The 26,753-nt window shown below is 40.8% G+C and overlaps 1 protein-coding gene across 1 annotated transcript in view; it reads left to right on the top strand.

The window, feature by feature from the left end:
* The window catches only part of otog (otogelin), a 63,077-nt gene extending 37,162 nt beyond the window's left edge, over window positions 1-25,915 (top strand). The window contains exons 29-52 of the mRNA XM_076887550.1: window positions 2,407-2,685; window positions 3,729-3,846; window positions 6,680-6,759; window positions 7,410-10,123; window positions 10,920-11,097; window positions 11,282-11,433; window positions 11,524-11,613; window positions 11,699-11,885; window positions 12,074-12,294; window positions 12,505-12,643; window positions 12,850-13,038; window positions 13,789-13,998; window positions 14,151-14,255; window positions 15,078-15,182; window positions 15,296-15,397; window positions 16,804-16,902; window positions 17,114-17,154; window positions 17,356-17,431; window positions 17,622-17,800; window positions 20,706-20,810; window positions 21,607-21,726; window positions 22,227-22,272; window positions 24,069-24,148; window positions 24,537-25,915. Of these exons, the coding sequence (XP_076743665.1) occupies window positions 2,407-2,685; window positions 3,729-3,846; window positions 6,680-6,759; window positions 7,410-10,123; window positions 10,920-11,097; window positions 11,282-11,433; window positions 11,524-11,613; window positions 11,699-11,885; window positions 12,074-12,294; window positions 12,505-12,643; window positions 12,850-13,038; window positions 13,789-13,998; window positions 14,151-14,255; window positions 15,078-15,182; window positions 15,296-15,397; window positions 16,804-16,902; window positions 17,114-17,154; window positions 17,356-17,431; window positions 17,622-17,800; window positions 20,706-20,810; window positions 21,607-21,726; window positions 22,227-22,272; window positions 24,069-24,148; window positions 24,537-24,737 (5,816 nt within the window). The 3' untranslated portion in view covers window positions 24,738-25,915. The remainder of the gene's footprint in view (window positions 1-2,406; window positions 2,686-3,728; window positions 3,847-6,679; window positions 6,760-7,409; window positions 10,124-10,919; window positions 11,098-11,281; window positions 11,434-11,523; window positions 11,614-11,698; window positions 11,886-12,073; window positions 12,295-12,504; window positions 12,644-12,849; window positions 13,039-13,788; window positions 13,999-14,150; window positions 14,256-15,077; window positions 15,183-15,295; window positions 15,398-16,803; window positions 16,903-17,113; window positions 17,155-17,355; window positions 17,432-17,621; window positions 17,801-20,705; window positions 20,811-21,606; window positions 21,727-22,226; window positions 22,273-24,068; window positions 24,149-24,536) is intronic.
* Window positions 25,916-26,753: the final 838 nt, after the last annotated feature.

The raw sequence follows: 26,753 nt of genomic DNA, 5'->3' as shown, positions 1-26,753 counted from the left end.
TGGTTTTATTTAGTTGTATCTGTGACCCCTTAAAGGCTGGTCCATGAAAATATTGTTGGTCATAAACCAGTCCATAGCGCAAAAAAGGGTGGGGACTGCTGGTATTTACATCATAATTAATGTTAGCTTATTAGCGCTTTAAAAACTGCCTTGTGGTGCCTTCTAGTGTTTGAATTTAAAGTTTGAGCTTGAACTTCTTTTCCTGATGAAAGCACGATTCCTACATAACAGACATGTGTTTGACATTTTATTTTCTGGATGATCTTTCTCCATCCTGTCATCTTACATTAATGAGAAAATCAGAGTTTCACTAAGAATCTCTCTCTGCAGCGACTGAAAACAGGCTAGCTGGCTTTCTCATCTTTCACTGTTTCCTTTGTGTTTGGCAGTGTTTGGAATGATTTGAGTGCGACCTGTGAAAACACTGATGGAGGAGATGGACTCTCATTGACTTACAGTGGTAGCATGGCCCAGAGATCAGATTGCTAAATGCTAATATAGCAACCTGAGCTGCAGGCTGGTGAGCAAGCCAAGACACTAGCTTGTTCCAAAGCTAGTCTCACTTTTTATCACATGTGAGCGGAGATACTGCTGCACTTTGGATTATTTTCATACAATATACATTTTCTTCCACTTAATAAACTTTAAAAATTATTTTACACTTGAAAAGAGGACCGAGGAATGTAATCAAGTGATAAGCATAAGAACATGTAATATGGATTCAAAACTTCTATTGTATTTTGGCCTTCAGTTTTGGTGAAAAAGTGAAAATAAAGCTGCACCACTAAATAATTTCTATTGTGAGTACCAGTAGGTTTTCTTTGTGTAAAGGCTGTGTTCAGCTGCCATGTTAAATGTGCTGCTATGAGGATCTTTCTTTCTTTCAATTTTATTTATACAACTCCAAACCACAACAACAGTCACCTCAAGGCACTTTATATTGTAAGGTAGACCCTACAATAATACATACAGAGAAAAACTTAGAAATCATATGACCCCCTATGAGCAAGCACTTCAGCTGGCAACAGTGGGAAGGAAAAACTCCCTTTTAACAAGAAGAAACCTCTGGCAGAACCAGGCTCAAGGAGGGGCAGTCATCTGCCATGATTGGCTGGGGAGAGAGAAGGAAGACAGGATAAAAGACATGTTGTGGAAGAGAGCCAGAGATTAATAACAAGCATGATTCAATGCAGAGAGGTCTATTAACACATAGTGAGTGAGAAACGTGACTGAAGAAGAAATACTCAGTGCATCACGGGAATCCCCCAGCAGCCTGCACTTACTGCAACATAACTAAGGGAGTATTCAAGGTCACCTGGTCCAGCCCTAACTATGCTTTAGCAAAGAGGAAAGTTTTAAGCCTAATCTTAAAAGTAGAGATAGTGTCTGTCTCCTGAATCCAAACTGGAAGCTGGTTCCATAGACGAGGGGCTTGAAAATTGAAGGCTCTGCTTCCCATTCTACTTTTAAATACTCTAGGAACAACAAGTAAACCTGCAGTGCAATGGTGATAGGGTACTATAAGGTCATTAAAATAAAATGGGGACTGATTATTCAAGACCTTGTATGTGAGGAGCAGGAATTTGATCTTTGTTGGTTTACACAACTGAGTTAAACAGTATGTAACTCAGTGTTAATAATAATATATAAAAGCTGTTCCTTACAGTGGCAGTATGCTGTTTATACTGTATTTATACTAGAGAGCAAACAGTTGAAATAAAGGTTGAATTCAGTGAATGAATCTAAGCATCATCAGCTTAAGTTTAATTTGATCTCTTGATGTAACCTAACACTGACTGAGAACACCGCAGCTACTGTGCACCAGTCCAACATAGTGCAACAGAGTACTTTCATGAAACCTTTCAATACCACAAAGTTAGTGTACTATTGTTTGGCAAGATGTTTCCCAGTATGAAAAAACACACCTTCATATCATATACAGGTCCAATATCTGATTTTAAAAAAAGCCATTCTTCCTGTCCAGTCCTGCGTTTCTTATCAGGAATACAATACCTTTAGCTAGCAGCCATTTTTTTGTGTTTGCTGATATTTGCTGAGCTGATAGAAATGTTACACTTGAAATAACCTGCCACTCAAAAACATGACAATATCAATGCTCACGTTTCTGCTTCCGCCTTGAAGTCACACTGATGTACCTTGTTTCACTTTTCACTTTTCATCCGTTTTAAGCCTCAAACACTTTAATTAATTCTTCAGTTTTTTTAAGAATACTCCACCCCAACTTATTCAGATTTTTTAACACCAGAGTGTGACTGTGCATAAGTAGAACTGGTAAATTCAAGCAACTTGTCTTATTTGTCCTTTAAAAAACATAATCACAGTAGCTCTTCTGCTTTGCGAGCTTTTCTTTATACTTGTGAATTTTTTTCTTTTTTTTTTACTCAGACACGTCACGAGTTTCCTTTGAGGCAGCTGACAGGCCAAACTACTTCCTGTCTGCTAGCCCCAATGGCCAGTTGACGTTGGCCAAGTGGCAGGAGAGCGAGGCATTCTGGGAAAGAGCCACCTTCATCCTCCGCAGGAACACCTGGATCCCAGGCTATGACTCACTCGAGTCCCATGCAAAACCCGGCTTCTTCTTATATGCTGCTGTACCTCGCCTCTACCTAATCAAATACAAACACTTGGACAGCTTCCGCAAGGCCACGCTGTTCAAACTGTCAGGTCAGCAGCACATCACATAACACTCAGTAATCATCAGTGTTGCTGATTTTTTTTATTTATGATCATAACAAAAAAAATAATGCGGTCATGATGACAGGGCTGGAACTGGAAACTGGCTGCTTAAGACCTCACAAGCACAACTTTTTCTAACCTAACTTTTTTGACGTGAAAGACTTACTTGAACCATGACTTGCATATAAACAGACTTCCAGCATGTTCTAGAGTTAAATCACAGTAGAGATGTTAGTTACCTCGACTGTTTTGGCAGCGTTTGCAAGCGTGATATTCTTTCTGTCTGTTAACACGAAAGCTCAAAAAGTTTTAAATGAATTCTGGTAAATCTTTGTAGGAGTGTAGAGGGAGTCGTGTTAATAATCCATTAAAATTTGCCTTACTGTTATGTAAGGATTCTAAATATCACATTATAGTTTGCATTCAAATATCATGTGACATTTGACCTCTGACCTCACTTTTACATCTTACATCTGCTCTTGTTTTCTTTGCTCAGTTCAGTTTGCTTCTATATCAACATCCTGTTTATTTAGATGTTTACCTTAGGGACCTTGGGTTAATTTGCTGCTTTATATTTTTGACTCGGGTATCGGCAAGGATTCAGTGGGTCGTTATTGCTTCTCTGTGGTGCCAAGGGTCAAGACTACTGGCTCCTCTGCTCATATTTTCTGTTAACAGGGCAGTGAGGCTAATAACTGATGCTAAAAATATATCAGCAACATTTGCTGATGGCAGTAAATGCCAGTCCAGATACAGACATGCTAATGGTGTTGATCTTTTTCTAGTCAGTCCAGATAGAAAATGTGATGTTTAATATACAGAAACATTTAAAATGAGCATTATTTTTGTTTCATAATGTAAATTTACAGAATGAATGATATTTGCATGAATGAATGATACTAAATCCTTGTTTTGATTGTTTCTCAGCCATGTGTACATTGTAACTTTAGGGGTGATTAAACTGTCACATATTACCATAATGCTTACTAAGCTTACTAAGCATTTAATAAGTATTGTGTGTTTTTGATCAGGCCCAAACCCAGACGCCCCACCAGCTCCTCGCTGTCAGTGGAGGTACGACGCCTGCGTCAGCCCCTGTTTCAAGACATGCAGCGACCCGTTCGCTGAAGCCTGTATCACCATCCCACAGTAAGATCTTCCCCTTTACTTTGAACATTACAGCCAGAATTATCAGCTTGAACAGTCAGTTCTACGCATACATTAAAGACTTCAAAGACTGGGACCAGGTCTTCAAGCATGTGCATCCACAAAGTGACTCTGCTGCATCAAATCAGCAATAAGATAGCATCATTCTAGTATCAGTTTGTGATTAAATGAGATCAATCTGTTTGTGATAATATGCTGGATTAGCTGTGATAAATTTGCAAAAATTGCAAATCTGTTTTCATTCAGAGCCCAACCAAACCTCATAGATTTGAAACAGAAATCCAAAAACACTTTCACGAATGGTAATGTAGTTCCTGCAGCACAGCAATTTAACCTCAAAATGACATAGGCGCTTGGGATCCTTGCTTTTACTTAGGAATATAACAAGAGGACAATCAGTTGGCTACCAATTGAATCAAGTTCCCTACTGCAAAGAGACACACTGGAAACGAGTTGTGCTCATCAGTGGAGACTGATTCAGATTGATTGCAGCGTAATGGCAATCTATTTGTTTACCTGCAAACTTTCTCCAACCCATCCAGCAGTGACTGCAGTCAGTCTGAGTTGGGCCTCACTTGTTTCGATGCAGCTTGTCTTTCTCTGGGTTAACTGTGAAGTTTCTTCTGTGTAATCTCTTTCCAACCAAAAATGGTTGGCCAGAGAGTTGCACAGTCAACCACTGGGTGAACGCTTGGTCGCCACAACTACTTGTAATTGCATTGATTTTCCAGACTGCCATCCTATTTTTACTCTAGTATGACATTAATCAACCTGACTACTTGCAAATACATGTTTAGTGAAAATGCTGAGCTGATGTTTGAACTGACAGAAACTTTACAAATTTCATTTTTCAATTCATACTTAATGAGAACTTGGGGGGAATCACATAATTATGAAACTGGGATCTTATAATCACAATAAAAGATCTTGTAATGACGACAACAACAACAACAACAACAACAACAAAAATACGCTTATGGGAGCTATCCATCATTACTATACTTGAGAGAAATGTGGGATTATTGCTCCGTCATACAATTTATGATCTTAAATATTAATGAAAATTTTTTGAAGTATTTTTTAAAGTTTATTTCAGAGATGTTGCTGAAACTTTCCTGATGCTGATCATGATATTGTTTAAAAAGAGAATTATGACAGTGTTGCTCTTTTAGAAATAAAATCCTTGATTAGTTTTCCTTCTATTTACAGTGGGGCAAAAAAGTATTTAGTCAGCCACCGATTGTGCAAGTTCCCCCACTTAAAATGATGACAGAGGTCAGTAATTTGCACCAGAGGTACACTTCAACTGTGAGAGACAGAACGTGAAAAAAAAATCCATGTATTCACATGGTAGGATTTGTAAAGAATTTATTCGTAAATTAGGGTGGAAAATAAGTATTTGGTCACCTCAAACAAGGAAAATCTCTGGCTCTCACAGACCTGTAATGTCTCCTGTAAGAAGCTTTTCTGTCCCCCACCTGTTACCTGTATGAATGGCACCTGTTTGAACTCATCATCTGTATAAAAGACACCTGTCCACAGCCTCAAACAGTCAGACTCCAAACTCCGCCATGGCCAAGACCAAAGAGCTTTCGAAGGACACCAGGAAAAGTATTGTAGACCTGCACCAGACTGGGAAGAGTGAATCTACAATAGGCAAGCAGCTTGGTGTGAAAAAATCAACTGTGGGAGCAATCATCAGAAAATGGAAGACATACAAGACCACTGATAATCTGAATGACCTGCAGAGAGCTGGGACCAAAGTAACAAAGGTCACCATCAGTAATACACTACAACGGCAGGGAATCAAATCCCGCAGTGCCAGATGTGTTCCGCTGCTGAAGCCAGTGCATGTCCAGGCCCGTCTGAAGTTTGCCAGAGAGCACATGGATGATACAGCAGAGGATTGGGAGAATGTCATGTGGTCAGATGAAACCAAAGTAGAACTTTTTGGTATAAACTCAACTCGTCGTGTTTGGAGGAAGAAGAATACTGAGTTGCATCCCAAGAACACCATACCTACTGTGAAGCATGGGGGTGGAAACATCATGCTATGGGGCTGTTTTTCTGCCAAGGGGACAGGACGACTGATCCATGTTAAGGACAGAATGAATGGGGCCATGTATCGTGAGATTTTGAGCCAAAACCTCCTTCCATCAGTGAGAACTTTGAAGATGAAACGAGGCTGGGTCTTCCAACATGACAATGATCCAAAACACACGGCCCGGGCAACAAAGGAGTGGCTCCGTAAGAAGCATTTGAAAGTCCTGGAGTGGCCTAGCCAGTCTCCAGACCTCAACCCCATAGAAAATCTGTGGCGGGAGTTGAAAGTCCGTGTTGCTCGGCGACAGCCCCAAAACATCACTGCTCTCGAGAAGATCTGCATGGAGGAATGGGCCAAAATACCAGCTACTGTGTGTGCAAACCTGGTAAAGACCTATAGTAAACGTTTGACCTCTGTTATTGCCAACAAAGGTTATGTTACAAAGTATTGAGTTGTATTTTTGTTATTGACCAAATACTTATTTTCCACCCTGATTTACGAATAAATTCTTTACAAATCCTACCATGTGGATTCATGGATTTTTTTTTTTTCACATTCTGTCTCTCACAGTTGAAGTGTACCTCTGGTGCAAATTACTGACCTCTGTCATCATTTTAGGTGGGGGAACTTGCACAATCGGTGGCTGACTAAATACTTTTTTGCCCCACTGTATTTTGTATGCGCAGTCCTTTGTTAACAGCTCTTAATGCTTTGGCCTCTGAGTACCGATGCAGAGTTTATAGTTTCAGCTGTCAATTGTTTTCTGTTCAGAGTGGAGGGTTGCCTTCCTGTCTGTCCCCCACTCATGGTCCTGGATGAGGTCACTCATCGGTGTGTGTACATTGAAGACTGTGAGTATCTGTGTAACACTTTATGATGAACAGTATTTATAAAGGCTAAACATACTAGTTAGTTGGTAGTTTTTTTTAAATATTAGTAAGCACTGATACTGATACTTGATAATTTTTGCTAATAAAGCTAATAACAGGTTTTTAAGGTATATATGTATATTGTTCGGATGTCATTGAAAGGTTTCAACTGTTAGTCATAAAATTTTGTTCTGTCATTTTTAAATCTTACCTTAGTGTCTGTATTATAAAAATTTATATACTTTCCTCAATTTGTTAATAGGTGTTGTTTAATAGGCAACCTATAGAAAAGCTATAGGTAAAATCAACACAATAATATAGTAATATAACAAAAATGAAAAATGCGAATTACACTGATATTTGCGTTAGGTAATATAGCTTATTAAATTCTCTGTGTTAATCAAGTTAATAGTTAATATTGCTATGGTTTTAGTAATACACCTAGATGCACAATTTTGCACATTTAGGAAAACGAATTTACAGTTGTTTCAAATTTAACCTAATCATTGATATCCCTGCTAAAACGCTAAAAGTATGAACAAACTCATCTGCACTGTTTCAGTCCACTTAATGACCTGTATCTCTTTTCTGAGCTTGTTATTTCTCTAACAAACCTTTTATTGGCTGAACAGGTATCAAGGTTCCAGTCGCTGTGCAGCCCGTTACACCGTCTGCTGCACAGCCAGCTGCCACTTCTACAACCACTGCAAGTACTACTGCCTCCACCAGTACCTTTAATACCACCACCTCCACTACTGCTGCCTCTGCTGCTCCTCCACACACTGCTCCCACAACCAAAATCACCTCCACTGTTCCAGAGGCGAGTCTGCACACCAGCTCCTCAGAAACACCACCTGCCATTATCTCTCCTTCTGCAAGTCCTGAACCTTCCAGTACAATAGAACCCCCAATGCCTCCGGCAGTGCCCACTCCTGTGAGACCAGAGGTGGTGGAACCATTGTCAACTGTCAAAGTGACAGTGGCTCCGCCCACTACTATTATGGGTACAACAAAATGGATGAGTGGACCGTTGAGCTCTGCTGTCAGTCCCTTTGGTCCCAGCACCTCTAGAACAAGTAGCACCTCTTTCACCACGACACCCCTGTTCTGGCTCACTTCTACCACCAAGTCCACCGATTCCCTCCAGCCACTATTCACCATCACTCCTGTGACTACTGAGTCAGCAACCACCACTGCAGCTCCGACCAAAACCTCTCTAGAGGGGACAACCACAAGTAGCACTCCTATAGTTGTGCAGACCACAGAGGCCACAACACATTCCACAGGGATCGCTCTGATCATCACAGCTTCCAGCCCCAGTCCTGCTCTGGTCCCGGAAACTTCTGTAATTACAGAAAAAACTATAGTTCCCAGTACAACTATCTCTGCACACACTGACACCAGAACAAAATCTTCAACAGTGGAAGGAACTACAGTTACAACATCCATCACATCTGGCTCACCAAGCACAGCCTTCACAACAGCTGTAGCTCTTCCAGCTTCTCCTTCTGTGGAAACAGTAACTACAGCTTTGCCAGAAATCATTTCAACGAAGATGACGGAATTAGTCACACCAGCTGCACCTTTTACTACTACTAGAACAACACCACACATCATAACACCATCTGTAACCACAGAGAGGATGTTGCACACCACCTCTACAGACCTGACAACGCCCACAACAACGGCTCCCAAATTAACGACAACAACCCTCACTCATTTTGCACCAAGCACACACGTACCATCTCCCTCTACCTCAGCTACTACAGACTGGAGAACAATCACAAAGAAAGTGTCTATAACAGACTCCCCTGCATCTGGCACAGCACAGGCTGAAACCACAACTGCTCCTTTGTCCAAATCTACAGTCTATACTGAGAAAACTTCCTGGTCTGCAGCTGTCCCGGTTACAGACAGAATGACCATCACAATTGCCACTGCAACCTCAAGACCTCCAGAAATACCAAAAATATCCACTGTGTCTACAGTTCCTATAATCACAACAAACCTGATAGAAACTACTCCTGTGTCAAAATCCCCCATAACTGATAGCTCCACCGGTCCACCTACTACTATTAGTATTTCAGAACCTTGGCGCCCCTCTCATTGGCAGAGCTCCCCCACCCCAGTCTACAGAGCCACAGTGGAGACGACACCAGAGGTCAAATCTGAAACTGTTGTCCATGTGGTCGCGTCCACTGCAACTACCACAATTCCTCACGTTCCACTAACAACTGAGCCAACTGTAACATCTGCAACATCAGCATCGATACCTACCACTGCCCAAACCAGGACACCTCCTGAAATATCAACTGCAAAATTCATAGCCACCACAACCAAAAAACTGTCTACACCCCTGCCTATGCATTCTTCCCCTGAGACAAAGCTTATCACAGCAACTGCAAGTGCACCACCTACTGTTGCTACCACAACACAAAGACCTGTCATTGTTCAACTGATTACAGAGACAATGCATCCACTAACAGACAGAGTCCAGGTGTCAACAACATCTGCAACCACATCCCATCCATCTTCATCACCACTTGGCACTACTACTTCCACAGCACCTCCTAGGACAACAACTATCCTGGACAAAGTCACCACCCGGCTGGTGTCCACTTCAAGGGTTACATCCACTCTGACAACTACCATTATCACACAGACGACCACCCTCAGGACAACACCCAGACTTCCTGTGACAACAAGAATTACTCCCAGAACCACGTCGACTGAGCGTGCAACCATCAGGCCATTCACCGCTAGGGTAACAGTAGCAACAAGGCCAGCAGCAGTAACCACCAGATCAACCACTGTCAGCCCACCAACTGTCACACCAAGCTCTGACACAACAACTACATCAGAAGTGACAACTACAACCATCACAACATCAGCAGAGCCAGTTACCACAGCAAAAACAACCAAACCTCCTGACACAACCACAGCAGAACCTCACTCGACCACCATAACTACTCCACTGCCTCTTCCTACTTTAACTACACTCACAACATCTACAGCTATACCAACTTCAGTCCACAGAGAGCCAACCACATCTGAGGAAACTTCAACAACTACAGAGACTGATGTGTCACCATCTGCATCCCAACCGGTGACACCAGTGCCTGATGTGGTGAGCTCCACCCAAAAACTCAGTATTCCCACATCTGCTACAACCTCCCGTCCATCAACCATTAAAGTCCAAACAACTGTGCTGGATAAAGTTGATCGGACGAGTCCAAGTGAAGCAACATCTCCAGCGCTGGCTTTTCCTCACACACCAGCGGAAACAACCAGTCACACAACAGAGGGAGCAACATCTATGAGTTTATTACCTACAAGGATGTGCACGGTGGGCTCACTTATTATTCAGCTTCATTTCAGTTTATTATTGGATTACTTCAGGCAGGCTACAAAGTCAAACTCAGGCAGTAATAGCACATCAGCTGATCTCAGTGCTTGCATCTGCTTCTTCTTTTACACAGATAGCATGCTTTAAGTTTCTTTTGCCCACCTGTAGTTGCTGCACATCTGCAAGCCACTTTGCAACCCACCTTCATCCTAGCTTCTCTTTCTATGCAGTGTCTGAATTGTTGTATTTTTTTGTATTCTCTGTTCTGCACTGGATTTATTTTTGCTACTCTTTCCTGAACTTCATGGTTTTGTGTGGAAGGGAATTGCCAGGACAAAGCAAAGCTGACAAATATAATATATTTATAATATATTTGTAAACATATTATATATTATATAAATATAATATATAATATTTCCTGCAGAGGGAAATTTCAGCCTTTTTTGACTAGTGGTCCTGACTGAATATCTAGGACTGTAGAATTGTTCCTTTTTTGTGTTTTTCCTGGTTTAGCACAGCATGCTTATTTCAGACACAGAACATCTAAAGATTAAGCTTAGATATCTGATTAAATATTTAAGGTGCACTTAAATCTGGTCTGTTATGCAATTATGATCTACTAATTATGATCTTGCAACTAAATATATTTTTAAATAATAGAACGTGAATCTTGAGTGTTGCTCACTGGTTACTGCAATGCCAAAAAACATGGTTTTACTTTCCTAATTACAAACAACAAATAACCTTTATTTTGATTTTTATTGGTTTTTTTTGTTTGTTTGTTATTTTGCACCAGCCTCCATATGCAGAGATCGTTGATGATTGCACCAAGTACATCTGTGTCAACAACCAGCTCGTCCTGTTCAACAAATCCCAGAGCTGCCCTTACACTGCCGACCCTCCAAACTGTGGCCTGCTTGGCTTTGCTATCCTCGTAAATGGAGACAAGTGCTGCCCTAAGTGGGACTGTCCATGTGAGGAAAACACATAAATGAAGGAAACACATTATTTATTTATTTTTTTTACAAGAAAATCTGCTCCACACTTTTAAATTTTGCTCTGACTGAATGATGATAATTCTTAAATGTCTCCCATAAATATTTGGCTTTGGCAGATTGTTATCTTTAACTGTGCTCTTTGGTATCCCTACTGTGCCAGGTCGATGCACAATGTTCCCTGATCTGAACGTGATCACATTTGATGGGAACAGCGTTGCCATCTACAAGGCTGCCTCTTTTATAGTGACCCAGCTGCCCAATGAAACTGTCAGTGTTCTGGTTCAGGAGTGTCCCGCTGACTCACAGTCACCAGTGAGTAAATGTCACACATGCCAGTTGCTCTGACAGTGATCTGGACAAAAGTTTCTGTTCTGTCATCTGAGTTTCTTTTGCTTTTTAAAGCTCTTCTGGAATTTTACCAACTTGTGTCTGGTGGCACTCAACATCACCCATAAATCCAACCACATCATTATCAACAGGCTGCAGAGGAGGGTAGGAGATACTCTGCTTCTGATTAAAGCTAAAACACTGATAAAAATCTACGTGATGACATTTAGTTCTTGATGCTTTCTTTCAGCTGTATGTCAATTCACGGTATGCTAAACCTCGATTCAAAAAGTACGGCTTTGAGATTTACGACACAGGCAACATGTACCTGATCCGCAGCCCGGCCGGTCTTAAGTTACAGTGGTACCACAGTACAGGGATGATGGTCATCGACACTGACAGCTCCAGCAACAAACTGCCCACCATGGGCCTCTGTGGTAAAAAAAACATTTCTTTCTTTTTAACATTACACAGTAAAGATATCATTCTGGTAGGTTTAAAACCTGTGGCATAGTGACCCTGTTTTTCTCGGCACACCATCAAAACATTATTTCACTTTTGTGGACACAAATGTCATGATATGTCACGACTGAGGTGATGTTCATGATGCAAATGCATGTCTTAGGCTTCTGTGATGGAGATCCATCAAACGACCTGATTTTGGCAAATGGGACCACAGTGGGTGAAAGTGAGGATCCAGCTGTGTTCATCGACAGCTGGCAGATTCCTAATACCACAAGTTACATCAGCCACAGCCGCCGCCGTGAGCTCAACTGCTCTACCAGTGACTGCTCCAGCTGCTTCTTCATGCTGCAGAACCAGGCCTTTACCCCCTGCCATGCCTTTGTATGTAAATCCATACATTCATTCATTTCCAGATGTGTTTAGTTACAGGGAAGCTTTCTGTTATTTCTGAGTAGAAGATGTCAAAAGAGCAAAAATATCATTTTAAATGACTGCAGATTGTTGCAAATATAATTACAAAATAGGGGTATTCAAATATACTTATGTAACAATATTACTAGTTTCAAGTAATTGCTCTTTCTTTGTTTTTAGGTCCCACCCACCACGTTTTGTGAGGTTTGGGTACGAGACTCGGAGTATGTGAACAACCAGTGTGTGGCTCTGGCTGCTTATGTGGCTTCCTGTCACAAATTCAATATCTGCATTGAGTGGAGGAGTCCAAATTACTGCCGTAAGATTGTTGTCAGATTAAACCTTGTTGTGTAGCAAGCAAACACTTTAGTTTAATGTCCAGCTGTCACAACTTCTGTTATATTCGCTTCCATCTGAGCAACTCTGCTTTGATTTTGGTCTCCAGTTAATCCCATTGATCTGTTTTTAGAGAAAGTGCTAAATAATGGATTGATGGCACTGACATGTCTGCGTCTCCTCCTGCAGCCTTTGTGTGTCCCAATACTCTGAGGTATCAGGCCTGTCTACCAGCCTGCACGTCTCAGTCCTGCCCCAACCACGACTTTGATTCTGACCCAGATCAGTGTTCTGGCCTGACTGAGGGCTGTGTGTGCCCTGAGGGAACACTCCTTCACCGGCCATACTCTGCACTCTGCATCCCACCTGACAAATGCGGTAAGAGCCCAGTTTACCAACAGAGCACAAAGCAAGAAGGGAAGGTCTGTGTATTGGATTATTGTGATGGGATCAGAAGAAAATGCTGAGAACTATGCAACTGTTTAGTCTAAGGAAACTTGTTTTTGCCTATGAAAAAGGAGAAAAGATTTCAAGTTATTTTCTCAAAATTTTGAGTTAGTAAGCTGAAATTGTGGGTTAGCTCTGCTAATCAAGTGTGTGAATAGCATCATTACCTTTTTACCTGGTAGCAGATTCCACAGTGAGCTACCAATGTATAGTAAACATGAATAAATTGCCATTGTTTTGAAAGTTTGCTCATTTCTGACCTGCCTGTTTAGCATTGGGAGCTGACAAGGAAATGAACCTTCATGGAGCATCCTGATTGGCAGAGCTAACTTTAAATTTTGAGTTATTTTCTCAAAATTTCAGCTCATTAACTCTATGCACTTTGAAATGCATAACTTGAAATTTTGTCTTCTGTCTTGTCGTCTATTCTCAGACCCATTTCATTATCTTTAGAAACTAATGCACATCCAACTTATAACAAAAGCACAATTCTATAAATACTCTATGAATATAGCCCTACATTGAAATCTGTGTGAAAGGTCATTCGTATACAATTATTTCTTAGTTTGGGAAAGTTTCCCATTTGAATCAGCATCAGTCAGCTGAACCACATTCTGTTTGAGCTTTAAAAGATTCATTGTAGTCATGTGTATCTAAAATAGAGTGTATGTTTGTCTGCAGCCTGCACTGACAGCGGTGGTGTTCCTCGTGCACATGGTGAGGTTTGGAAAGCCTCGAAGGATGCCTGCTGCATGTACCGCTGCGACAATGACACCATCGTTCCCGTGGAATACAACTGCTCCAGCATGGTGGCGCCTGCGTGCCGTCGAGCAGGGGAGGTGATCATCAGTCTGGCTGATGACACCAGCTGTTGCCCACAAAAAGTCTGTGGTGAGTTTAAGTGCTTTTGTCTGAAACATGCAAGATAGCCTCCAAATCAATAACTGTTACTCTTTAGACCTGAGACTGTTTTGATTTATGACATAATAAATAGAAAAAAGAATGAGCTATCTAATGAGACAATGGGATTTCTAACTTTGCAGTATGTAACCAGAGTCTGTGTGACCAGCTCCCTCCTGAGTGCAAATATGGGGAGAAGCTGGTGTCATACTACAGACAGGACTCCTGCTGTCCAGACTATGTTTGTGGTGAGTTTCCAGTTGACCACTTATTATGTACACTGTGATCACTGACAGATGATGACACATTTTTAAAACTATCACATTGTAGTTTAAGTGCTGTGTAAGTACTGCACACAAGGAATTATTTTATATAATATATTTACTGTAATGCCTTAAGAAATGTCATAGTTTACAGAGACAACATTGCACATTCAAAACTGCAGAGCAGTTTTCAAAGACGAATAAAAAAACCAAACAAAAACCGACTGCTTCCTTACAGAGCCTTAGATTAGACAATTTCATGCTTGTATCATACCTAGGTTAGGTTACCTCTTGTATAAAGCATATCTACATTGCTGAAGAAAATTAAAGGAACACTTTAAAAACATGTCAGATCTCAATGGAAAAAAATATGTGGGATATCTATATGCATATGGACTGGGTAGTGTGATCAGCCTGCAGAGACCTGAATTCAAAAACACCTGAAAATTAAAATGATGATGTGATCTGTAGGGTCTAGGTATCACCCCATCTCATGCTACCTGCAGTGACACAGACCCAAGCCAAATGCAAAACTAGTGAAAAAACTATCAGAAAAGATGAGGAGGGAAAAAGGTCAGAGATGAGGAGGGAAAAAGGTCAGTGTCCTTCACCTGTAAAACCATTCCTGTTTCGGGGCTGTGTCATTGTTGCTCCTCTAGAGCACATGTTCTTAATTTTATTATCACCAATCTTGCAACCTGTAGGCACACAGAGGTGGACATTTGTCTTATTTCTTGTAATCTTGACAAGTTAAACTATCAAAAGTATAAAAAAAAGAGAAAGCAAATCCTCTTTGTTGTGTTGCAGAATGTGATCCAGTGCTCTGTGAGTCAGACATTCCCACCTGCAGAGACGACCAGATTCTGATTGCAACCAGAGCTGAAGGCAGCTGCTGTCTTGCCCACATCTGCAGTCAGTTCAAAAAAACTGATCACATTAACTTCTCTGTTCTGTGGCACAACATTTAGCTATTAGAGAATAATTTAAAGTTATCAGTGCGGTTACAAATGTATGTTTTCATACAGTGTGTGCTCCCTGTGTGGAGACGCCTCCCCTCTGCCAGGATGGTGAGATTCTGACTGTCGACAGCAACACCACAGATCGCTGCTGCCCCACCTACCAGTGTGGTCAGAGCACACGCGCTTTCACTCACACACTCACACACCTGTAGCTTTAGCTAATAGTTGGAGTAAAAAAGTGAAAAGGTCTAAGGTCGGCTGATTTAACGTGTCACTTGTGTTTTTTGTAAATATCTGTGACATATAACTGTGACAAAGATGTGGGTTCTCAGCTTTTATTCTTGGTTCTTAATCTTAAGCTTTTTGATAGTTGGATCATTTTAAAATTGTAACACGACTTCAATTCTTTGTTATTTAGAAGGGAATTATTATACTTTCCTCATTTTCTCTCATACGTCTACTGTTACAAAGGCGGCTGTACACATTAGACTTGCTTAGAGATTCAAATACTAAGGTCAGTGTGTGCATAAGTAATCCCTGAGAGCCAAAAGCTTAGGCTGCAGACTCTCGGTTTTGGACAGTTGTGTTTCTACCCTTGGTTCTGTATGATGTCAGTGAGAGTGAATATCTCTGTTTTGTAAGCCCATGTTCTGTTCAAACATTCTGTTTAGGAGGGGCCACTCAGAAAAAAACTAGTGTGTAGCGAGCAGTGTTGGTCAATTTACTTGAAAAAAGTAATTAGTTACTAATTACTCATTACTTCTCCAAGAAAGTAATCCCATTACTTTACAGATTACTTAGTTTCAAAAGCAATTAGTTACTTTTTAAAAACACGAATACGTAATAAAGCAATAGACCTTTCAGCCCAATTCTATTTTTTCAGCATATTCCATCGGTGGAGGTCTGCCCGGTGCCTCAACAGTCATGTCAGTGGGGGATCTGGGGGTTTCTCTGTAAATTTCACATTCCCGTGGCAGTGTGCTAGGTGCTTGCTTAGATTTAAAGTTTAATTTTTTGCCGTAGAAAGAAGTTTTCTCCAAACGCAGAGTGTAGAGCGGACGATAATGTTTTTGTTACTTTTTACGGAATCAAATTCAATGTCAGTGCTTCCAAGCTTTAATGGTCATACCCTCTCCTGCACTCCATATATTATCCATTGTTGATCTACACACGTCTGTTGCTGCCACAGGCGTCGTACACTCGTACGTCATTGTCATGAGACACTCTCACAAACGAAATCACAGTGTAGTAACGCAGTAACACAGCGTGTTTACAGGAAAGTAACAGCAATCCAACTACTTTTGTTTTTGCAATAGTAAACCGTTACTTTACTCGTTACTTGAAAAAAGTAATCGGATTACAGTAACACGTTGCTTTAACATGTTACTGCCCATCTCTGGTAGTGAGGCCATGTGTAGTAGACCCTTTGTTGTTCTGAACTATGACTCATGTAAAGTCACTGCAGTGGAGTCCAAGAATAAAAATGCGCTGATCCACTTCATGTTAAAATGATCCCACTATTGGACAGCTAGAACGCATAAATGACTTGCATGTTTTTCTTTGTGTGTGCACAGTGTGTGAACCCTACAGGTGTCCTCAGCTCACGTGTCCTGTTGGGATGTCAGTGGTTTCTGTGTCCAATCCTGGTCACTGCTGTCCCAACCAAACATGCGGTATGAGGGGAAAACCCTTCCATGATAGGAACAATAAAATTAGTCCAAAGCCTTTCTTTCAGATCAGTACTAGGCCTGTCATATCTTTTTAGAACCACAATTTAAAATGACATTACATTTGTTTTATGACAAAGCAGAGTATCTGGTGTTGTGTGGTGTCATCTCAGCTAAACAACTTAATAATGGTCGTTTTTTTATTTTCTGTCTTCAGAGTGTTCCTGTGAAAAGATTGCCTCCCCAAAATGTGGCCTGGTAAGTCCTGAACCTGTTGAATACACTGTATCTCCAGATTATTGCTCATAAAACCTGACTTTATGGGTCATATATCCAGGTGTCTGTCTGCTGGCTCTGTGTGTTTTAATATTTTTGGGTTCCTTGTGTAATGTACTCTTTGTATATTCTGTATGCATTAATACAAATCTGTAACCCTGGTTCTCTGTCTGTGTTCTGCAGGGGGAGGCTGCCCAGCTGGACCGGGCCTTTCTAGCCGATCCACAGAACCAGTGTGCCTGCAAAAGATACAAGTGTGGTACGTTCTGACGAGGAATTCATTTTAAGTTTAATCTTACCAAACCTGCTTTGAACTGAGCCAGAGTGCACGTTAGGGCATGTTGTTTTTATTCTGTTTGTCTAATGTTTGGTTAGTGTTTAAAACAGATGTTTTTACCACTTGTAAGTGCAGCCTGCAACTTTGGACCCTCTGACCTCTGTGTGTTTAGTGCGTGAGGCTGTGTGTGTGTTTGGAGAGCGAGGAGTGTTGAGGCCCGGTCAGACTCTGGTTGAGCGTGGAGACGACGGTTTGTGTTACAGCCGGCAGTGCAGCCGCAGCCTTGACCCAGCAAGCGGCTTCCATGTGCTCCACACTTTCAGCGTCAACTGCTCTAACCAATGCCAACCAGTAAGACCGCGACACACCAGCACAGACCTTTTATTGAAGATCTTGATCTCACTGACTTTATGTTAAGGTTCCATCCTCATTGTTAGTCTTGTTTCTCTTTATTTTCTCATTAAAAATGTGTTAAATATGAGAAGAGCTACCAGAAAGTTTATTTTTGTGATTAATATTTTATTGAATTTTTAGAACACTACAGTCCACTGTAGATACAAATCACATCACATAAAAATAGCATCAGCATAACAGCCGACCAGTACTACAGTAATACAAAACCAAAATGAGGGGGGACAAACAAAACAAGAGATAAACAAACAAACAAAAAACCCCAAAACAAAACAAAAAACCACCCAAAAAAACAACAACAACACAGCCAGCCTTTGACTACGTGGGTCTTGCTGCATGCCACACTCTGTCATCTCTGAGAGTGCTTCGTCAGAATCCCAATGTCTGTCCCACTCTAAGTTCTAGTCTGATCCTTTTATTCTGATGATAGCGCTGTGCAGGGTGGCTGCTGTGTTTCTTCGGATTACTCCTCACCCCCCACCCACCCCTGTGGCTTGTCATGTCTTCACAATGTTGTGCTGTGGACATTTATGTGCTTTTTTGTGCAAAGTAGTTTTTTTGTTTCCTGTTCTCATGCTGTCCTACCATGGAAGCACAGCATGAGTAGGGGTCTCTTTTTTCCTCTTGTACTTTCCCCACTGTAGTGTACATTTCAATGTTTTTTCCTGATTCTACCAATCTCCGACCTGTATCCCCATGTAATGTTTGTGCTATATGTGTAAGGTCGGGGGGGGGGGGGTCCCATTTCACTGCAGGGCAACCTGCATGTGACGAATAAAGCTTTGATTGATTGATTGATTGATTGATTGAACAGATATGGATCCCACTTCAGGTGGAAGCTCTCCAGTGTATTCAGATGCCTGTATGAGAGTTGTTCTAGTGCAGCGAGTCTCCCTAGTTGAATATGCCATACAGAGACAAGTGGGGTGGAAGGGGCCTTCCACTGGGAGATAATAAGTTTACACCCCAGCATCAATGCAGTCTGTACCCACTCAGGAGCCTTAGGCAGAGCGTGTTTAAGGAGTGATTGTTCCCCCAAAACGAATAGTCTTGGCGAAAAAGGAATATCCCATCATATAGTTGATTTGATAGGACAGCTCCAAATCATATGGGTCAATATGTGCCCACCCCAGTCTGACATCTCCAGCATTCAGGAGACTGTATGAGGTTCACCCTGTACAATCTGTGTAGTGACCAGTAAATTCGGTGTAATAATTTGAATTGGATTAGTCTAGTTCTAAGTTCCCTGGACATCTTTTTACTATTCTGCAAAATTACAGTCCATTCCTGGTCTGTAAAAACCACACCAAGGTCAGCTTCCCGAGCTAACCGTAGGGCGGTTAGCCCTTTACTCATGCCCTTAATTAGCACTGAGTAATATTTAGAGACTTCACGAAGATGTTTTTTTGATGTAGCTGAGATAGTCAATAGTTGGAGGTGGTGTGGAGACCAAAGGTTTTGAGCAATAAATGCCAGAGCTGCAAATACCTCCAAAACTGACTCTGTGGCAACTGAAACTGTGCTTTAAGGTCATTGAAGAACTTGAGAATTCTCCCCTGATTACAGGTCTCCAAGAACAAGTATCCCTCTCTTGACCCACAGAAATGGAGACTTATTAATGCAGAGTTTGGGATTGAGCCATATGGAGGCCTCAGTATGAAGGTGGGAGTTAAAATTTAACGGCAAGGCCACCTTCTTCCAGACCGTCTGCAGGAACGAAAGAATGGGGTTGGTTTGTATATCTGATGAGAGCTTGGTGGTTAAAATGTGCATCAGAGGGAGTGGTGAGCACAGGGTACTCTCAAGACTAAACCATGGGGGGGCTTGTTCTGGAGAGATAGCCCAGTGAACCATGTGTCTCAGACTGAATGCATAATGGTAAAACAGTAAATTTGGGACCCCCAGGCCACCCGACTCCATTGGTTGCTGTAGCTTTTTAAGCTTTATTCTAGGGCTTCTGTTATTCCATATGAATTGGTTGCATAACTTGTCAAATTGATGAAAATATTTTGATGGGATTTTTAGCGGGAGTGTTCTCTACCAGAAAGTTTTAATCGAACATACAATTATTGCCGAACGGGTCTTCACCAAAATTCAGCTCAGAGTCAAGATCGCATTTGGATTTTAATTCTCATTAGTCTGTGTACTATAGCGAGCCTATGACAAGGAAACATATTACTTTCTTTCTGTACTTCACACATTAAAATAACCTGTGAATAGTGATGGACTGTGATCTGGATAAGTATTTGATGGCCCACTCTAAAGTTGTGATTTTTTGGCAGTTTGTGACTTAAAAGCACATTGGTTAACACTGTTGCCCCCAGACAAGTAGGGGGAAGGTTCCTGCTTGGGTGGGGGTCTTCCTCTCTTGGTATCTTCACTCATAGGTATGTTTGGTTGTCTGCCTCACTGTATTAGCCCTATGTTGGACTGGCAACCTACACATTTCAGCTGTGTCATCTCACTTGACCAAAGTTTAACTAATAAACTGCTGCACACAAACAGAACTTGTTGCTGAAGCAGGAGAAAAAAATGATTTAAAGAAAAAAACTGTTAGCTTCATTTATGTTATGTCTGCTTTCTTGCTGGTGTGTAACGTACTAAACACAGAGCAACATTAAACTTAGCAGACTCTGCGTTGTCACAGATACCACAGCATCCCTAGTTACAGCCCTGACCTCACATAAACTTCTCCCCTGAGAGCAGAGCACGAATCTAGAAGCTTTTAATTTTGTTTGAACTGTCACAGTTAATCTTTGGATAAGTGGTTATGATCATTGACTCATTAAAGCTCACTGTCACAGTATTTTAAATGAAAAGGAAAGTAATCATGTTTGTTTTTCAGAATCAGATCTACGTGCCTCCCAAAGACCAGTCGACGTGCTGCGGAATCTGTAAGAATATTTCCTGCATCTATGAGCATGAGAATGGAACAACAGGTCTCTATAAGGTAGGAAAAGATGTTCAGCAACATTTTGCATCCAAATAAAAAACTATTTTAACATACACACTATATTGTGGCGAACTGAGGGATCTTAACAAGAAAGGACCCACGCAGAGATTGAGTCTGTTATTCCACCCCAAGCAGGAAGGGGGAGCTCTTTATTGAACAGTTCCCCGTGCTACACTGTGCTCGCACATGAACTCACTCATGGTGTAACATGTCTTTCTATCAAAACAACATCTATCAGTGAACAGGAACGGTCATATGAATTACTTAGCCATAACAAATGCAAATACACAGTTTAATCGTCTTGAATGGGAACACAACCCGAGGCATGATGGGAGATAACTAGCTGCTCCCAACATGCCACAATATTATACAAACAGTCTTTTACATTATTCTTCAGTCTTGATGTGTACTTGTGTAACACTTTGGTCTGCTGGTGGGAACTGAGTTGAAGTTAGCAAAGCTAGCTTATTAGCTAGCTAGCATATTATGTAGTTTTTTGTTTAACCTCAGCAACACAATCATGGTAAAGTTTAACACAATATTTATTATTGTATATTTTTTCTTATCTTTGAAATTGATTACTGTTAGTTTAATTAGTCGATGGTGATTTGACAGTATAGTCAAGTTGGCCTTAGTCCTAACTTTGTCCAGCTTTGATTTAAAAATGATCTCAGGCGGACTCACACAAAGTAAGAAGGCTGATCATACGTCACCAATCTCTTTCCCATTTTGTTGTAAGTCAAATTAAGTTGCTCACTGTAGTTCAGTTGCTGATGTTGTCAATGCTTTTCAGCCGGGAAGATCCTGGGTATCAAACTGCATGAAGTTTGACTGCACAGACACTGTGGCTGGGCCCACACTCATCTCCTACTCCTTCAGCTGCCCTCCCTTCAATGAAACAGAGTGTGTAAAGGTCAGCATGCAGCGCACACCCACGCACGCACGCGTGCACACACACAACACACATTCAAAGAGACATCTCTTTCTTCAAATAGATAAAAGATACTGACTGATTATAATTTGTCAACGTATCCTTTGGAAGGGAAATCTTGCAGTTTTAATCTTTTTAATTTCTTTTTAATCTTTTTTTTTTTTCATCAAAAACATTTTGCTGTGTGATAATGATGTAAAAAGGTGATTCTCAAACAGACAGCCAGGCTGATCCATATTAAATTTAAGTTTAAGCAGGCTCAAAGTAGTTATAACTACTGCAAGACTGCAAGATGACTTTTTTCTATAGAATAATGGTAGCTCACTTAAAAAGTTTGATTAACAAATCCACGGCATGTTCAGTAGTTACACAAAAGTTTAGCTGAAGAATATCAAAGTTCAGAATCTGTGCTGGCCAAACTGTGGAGGAAAAATACATTTTTCTGTGTTTGTGTTAACGTTGTGACTCTCGTCTGCACTCAGATCGGTGGAACTGTTGTAAGTTACATGGATGGATGCTGCAAGACGTGTGAGTATCTAATGAGAGCATCACAACAGCAGTTGTGTAGTTAGCGTAGAGCTGTAGCCTGCAGCTGACACTGAAGAGCGTCTTCATCTGCCGCTCAACATGTTTCCGACATGTTTGCCCTTCAGTTTGCTCGTTTCAGTCTAAAATCCTCAGTCACATTGTCTGAATTGGCTCACGTCTGGATCCCAGCTGCTGTTTTCCGTTACATTTGTCTTCTGTTTATTTACATTAGAAAACTGTCAGTGTGCTTTTCAGTGAACTCTGTGTCATCAGTACAAATAATGACAGACTTGCTCTAAAATGCCAAATGATTAAAGCTCTTGTCACTGAAAAGCAACTGAAGACATACAAGTGGGTTTATGGTTTATGTGCTGCAGCTTACCATCGTGTACCAATCCCACCAGGTACTGGATTCCCTCTCTTCCCTTTCCCTGTTAGCCCCCTGACTCCCACAGTTAACACAAACTGTGAAAGAGGTACCAAACAACAAGGCTTACCAGTGCCATTGTTGATATTCAACAATGTACTCCCTCTAAGAAAAAAAACAGAACACACACAGGAAACCCCAAAGTCTGACTGACACCTACTCCCCTCTGCAGAAAAGTCCTCTCATCTGTTGTCTCACTCCAAGTCCATGTGGAAAAAAACATAATTGATGTAGCTTCCTCTTTGCTTTCTACCTCACTTGGCTTTAGAAAATATGCTGTCCAATTGTCTAGTCTAATTGGTTTACATGAAAAATGACATCACACTTGAGAGGACAGAACCCCCCCCCCCTTGATCCCATGTGTACATGTACACAACAAATAAACTTTTTCCCCATTTAGCACTGTTTGGGCAGTGCATTGTTGATTGCCAACAATGTACTGTTGGTAGTGGCCCAGTAGTCGGGCTTAGATATCTGCATGTGTCACTAGATAGTGAAGTGGGATGATGCTGGGAGTGCTGCGGGTCTTTTTTTCATTGAACTGCTGAAGATTTGCATGCTGCTGCACTATAGCTGCAGCCCTCCAAAGGGAGCTGTGTGGGAAACAGAATCTTCTGTGTGTGGCATTTCATCCTTTTAGTAGTATCATCTGTGCAAACAAAAAAGCAGTAATTCATTTTAGGGTGGCAGGATTAGGGGTACAAAATATTTGGTTTTACAATAAAATCTTAAAATAAACAATAAGATGAGTTCAATTGAGTTATCTATGTAAGTTTACAGAGAGTAGCTTCAAACAAACTAACACACATTTAGTCCAGATCAATGACACAACAGCTTAATAACACAGGCGACAGTCAAAGCGGTAGAGAAAGTGTCCTGAGATTTATTCTGAGAAAACTAAATGGCACTCATAACATCTTAATTTAATGCTATGTGTGTTGATGGCAGATTTCATGTTTTGTTCGTGTTTCTGTCTTTGTTGTATTTGTTTAAACATCAGTTTATTTTGTTTTTAGTCAAAGCTAATTTATGTTGAGAATAAATGTATGACAGATTTTATCCTTCCAGCAGTTTTGAATGTTTATGCTGAGTCTCATTGATCATTTCTCCCTGAGTGGAAAGTTTTCTCATTAATGCTTTTAGCTGCAAAGTTCTTATACACACACCCTCGGTTTTATTCCTTTCAGGTTATGTATGGCTAAACTACTTCTGCATGATCAACAGCTTCTGAGCTTCTCAGGGCTCTTGATCGCCTTCCTTCCTCTGTCCTCATCCTCCCAATTCCTGGTGTTTGTTCACATCCTTATTATCTTATGAGTATTTTTTACCTTCATTCCAATGAATTCCTTCTGGCTTGTTGTGTGAACAGGCAAAGAAGACGGAAAGTCATGTCAGAAGGTGACAGTGAGGATGACCATCAGGAAGAATGACTGCCGCAGCAACAGACCGGTAAACACTCATGTCTGACTTTCTGTGGTTGCAGCTTGTTATTAGCATCCTATTTTAACTTTGCATTTCTTGCAGTGTGTGTAGAGTTTTCGTTCATGCAAGTGCAGCAATGCCATTGGCTGGCTCAAAGTATTCTGGAAGCTGTGGTGGTCATGATTTCTCCAGGAGATTATTTGATGTGCACCATCTGAATAGTTAACACCAAATTTTTTGCAGCCATCAACAGGAGTTATTTCAATTTTCAGTATTTGGTGTTTATAGTTTTTGATATTGCTCATGTTTAAGCTTAACATGGCTGCCTCTCCCTCCCAAAGTTTATTTGTGCATTTATTTGATGGCCTTCTGTCTGCTCCTTCTACATGAAAGACATCTGCCCTTCCATTTTCAGGTGAACATCGTGTCGTGCGATGGAAAGTGTCCTTCCGCCAGCATCTACAACTATAACATCAATACGTACGCTCGCTTCTGCAAGTGCTGCAGAGAGACTGGTCTGCAGCGGCGCTCTGTGCAGCTTTACTGCAGCAGCAACTCAACCTGGGTCAGCTACACTATCCAGGAGCCCACTGACTGCTCATGCCAGTGGTCCTAAACATAGTGCATCCCCACACTCACATGCAAATACAAACACACATACACTGTGTGTTCAGAGCTACATGATTTAAACTCACAAGATACAGAAGAATAAATGTCAGCTGTGTTATTTTATGATTTTGGGCAAGATGGATACTGAGCTATGATTAGCAGGTTCAGCATGATTTATGGAGATTGTATAAGTGGCTATGTTGGTAGTAAATGATCACAGAAGTCGTTTTGCTGCCTCTGCTGGCAGGGAGGTGGTAACTGCAGGACAGACAAGCAGGTCTCCTTCCTTAGCCGGTAGCTGCAAAGCACACAAGCTGGAAGGAAGGAAGCACCTTCAATCTCAAAACATTTTTTTCTTTTTACTATTCATTAAATTATCAAGTTGAACTAAAAGAAATGTTATGAGCACTGACTCATATTACTATAATCATTCATCTTGTTTAAACTGTCCGTTAAAAATCCCTTTCTAATCTGCTTTCAGTTTAAGTAAAGGAGGACAGCCTTTTTCTGAACAAAAATAGGTTTGTTGCTGTGTTTAGTTGTGTTGTTTCCATTGCATGTGTTGTCAGACTGACAAAGATGTTTTCTTGATTTGCTTTTTTCTTTTGTTGCAGTGAATTGAGCTCTGCTGGCCAATAAATACTCCCTATTAAAAAGTCAATCAATGGCAGGTCTCTAAAAGCACTGATTTTAACTTATTGAAGTTTGTAAAGGATATAACCTTTTTCCTAGCCTGTGGTTGGTAGTAGCTTTAGTTAAAATTATGCTTTTTTGTGTAATTTCAGACCAAGGCATTTGTGGACCAAGGCATTTAGAAATTAAAAACCCATTCCATCGATTCATTATCCATTCATTTTCTGCTGTTTATCAGTGCCCAAGTCAAGTATTTCTAGGGCAAAAGTTTTAAATGTGAGGATTTCCATCATTAATTAGATACTCAGTCTATGCAATATGAGAATATGATAAAAAGAAAACCCCGTCACGACCTTAGAGCTCAAGGTATTTTCATCACTTTTGTTTTGTCCAGCAATCAAAAACCTAACAAGAAATCTAAGCAAACGATCCACTGAGAAAATAAAATGAGTAAATATTTGCCTTGTGACTCCTTTAAATAATGTTTCTCTCATTTGCCAGAGGATTTTTCCCTTACACTATCGTGATGATTTCCTAATTATTTCTAGACTCCCCCCCCCCCCCCCCCCCCCCCCCCCCCCCCAATGTGTCTAAAAGTTGTGCAATAGATCACTACTGAAAGTAAGAGACCACATTTCCTCACCAAGACAAATAGTTTCCTGTATTAATTATGTGAGGATGCTGATAATTGTGTGACTTATTACATGGTGAATAAAGAAGAGTAACGAGCCTGATGCAGTTGCTAACTTGACTGGTTTGCATTACAGTTTTTAATATTTTAAATATTGAATTGTATTTTCTATGGCATTCAAACTTGGCCATCACTTGTAGTAGAAGCACATCAGAAAGGCTCTTTTTTTCTATTTACAGCATTGTTTAATGCAGCAATACTGGCAGTTCTTCCCAGGCCTGCCCAGGAGTCAGTTCTTAAAACCAAAATCACTTACGTCCTTTTAACGTAAGTGGTTATTTCACAGATACACAAATGTGCTAATGTAACGAGAAGCTGGTACCTTTAAAATTATGCTGTGCAGGGTGAAACTTTCTGCTTTTGTGTCTGTACTGCCACCTCCCCACCAGTCTAGAGAGAAGAACGTGTTCAGTGAGGGGAAAGGTCTTTTCTGAGCTTGTTCTGTCTTAGCGTGCTTGTGATGACTGGAAGTAGTGGGCGTTTAAAGAAGTGGGAATGTGGATAATCGGGAAATAAGAACATGTCCTCAGCTCAGTGCAATCCGTCACCATTATCAGATTCATATTTTACCCATAATGCTGTGCCTTCTTTTTTGTAAATAATTTAAATTACTAGCTTCATAATAATTTGCAATATGAACTGTTTAGATATTTGACTTTTAGAAAGATAACAATAAACTGTATATTCAGTGATGTGAAA

This window comes from Maylandia zebra, linkage group LG1 (genome assembly GCF_041146795.1).
Source record: "Maylandia zebra isolate NMK-2024a linkage group LG1, Mzebra_GT3a, whole genome shotgun sequence".
Taxonomy (NCBI): domain Eukaryota; kingdom Metazoa; phylum Chordata; class Actinopteri; order Cichliformes; family Cichlidae; genus Maylandia; species Maylandia zebra.
Note: the sequence above shows the minus strand (reverse complement) of the source record. Positions and strands in the feature narration are given on the sequence as shown.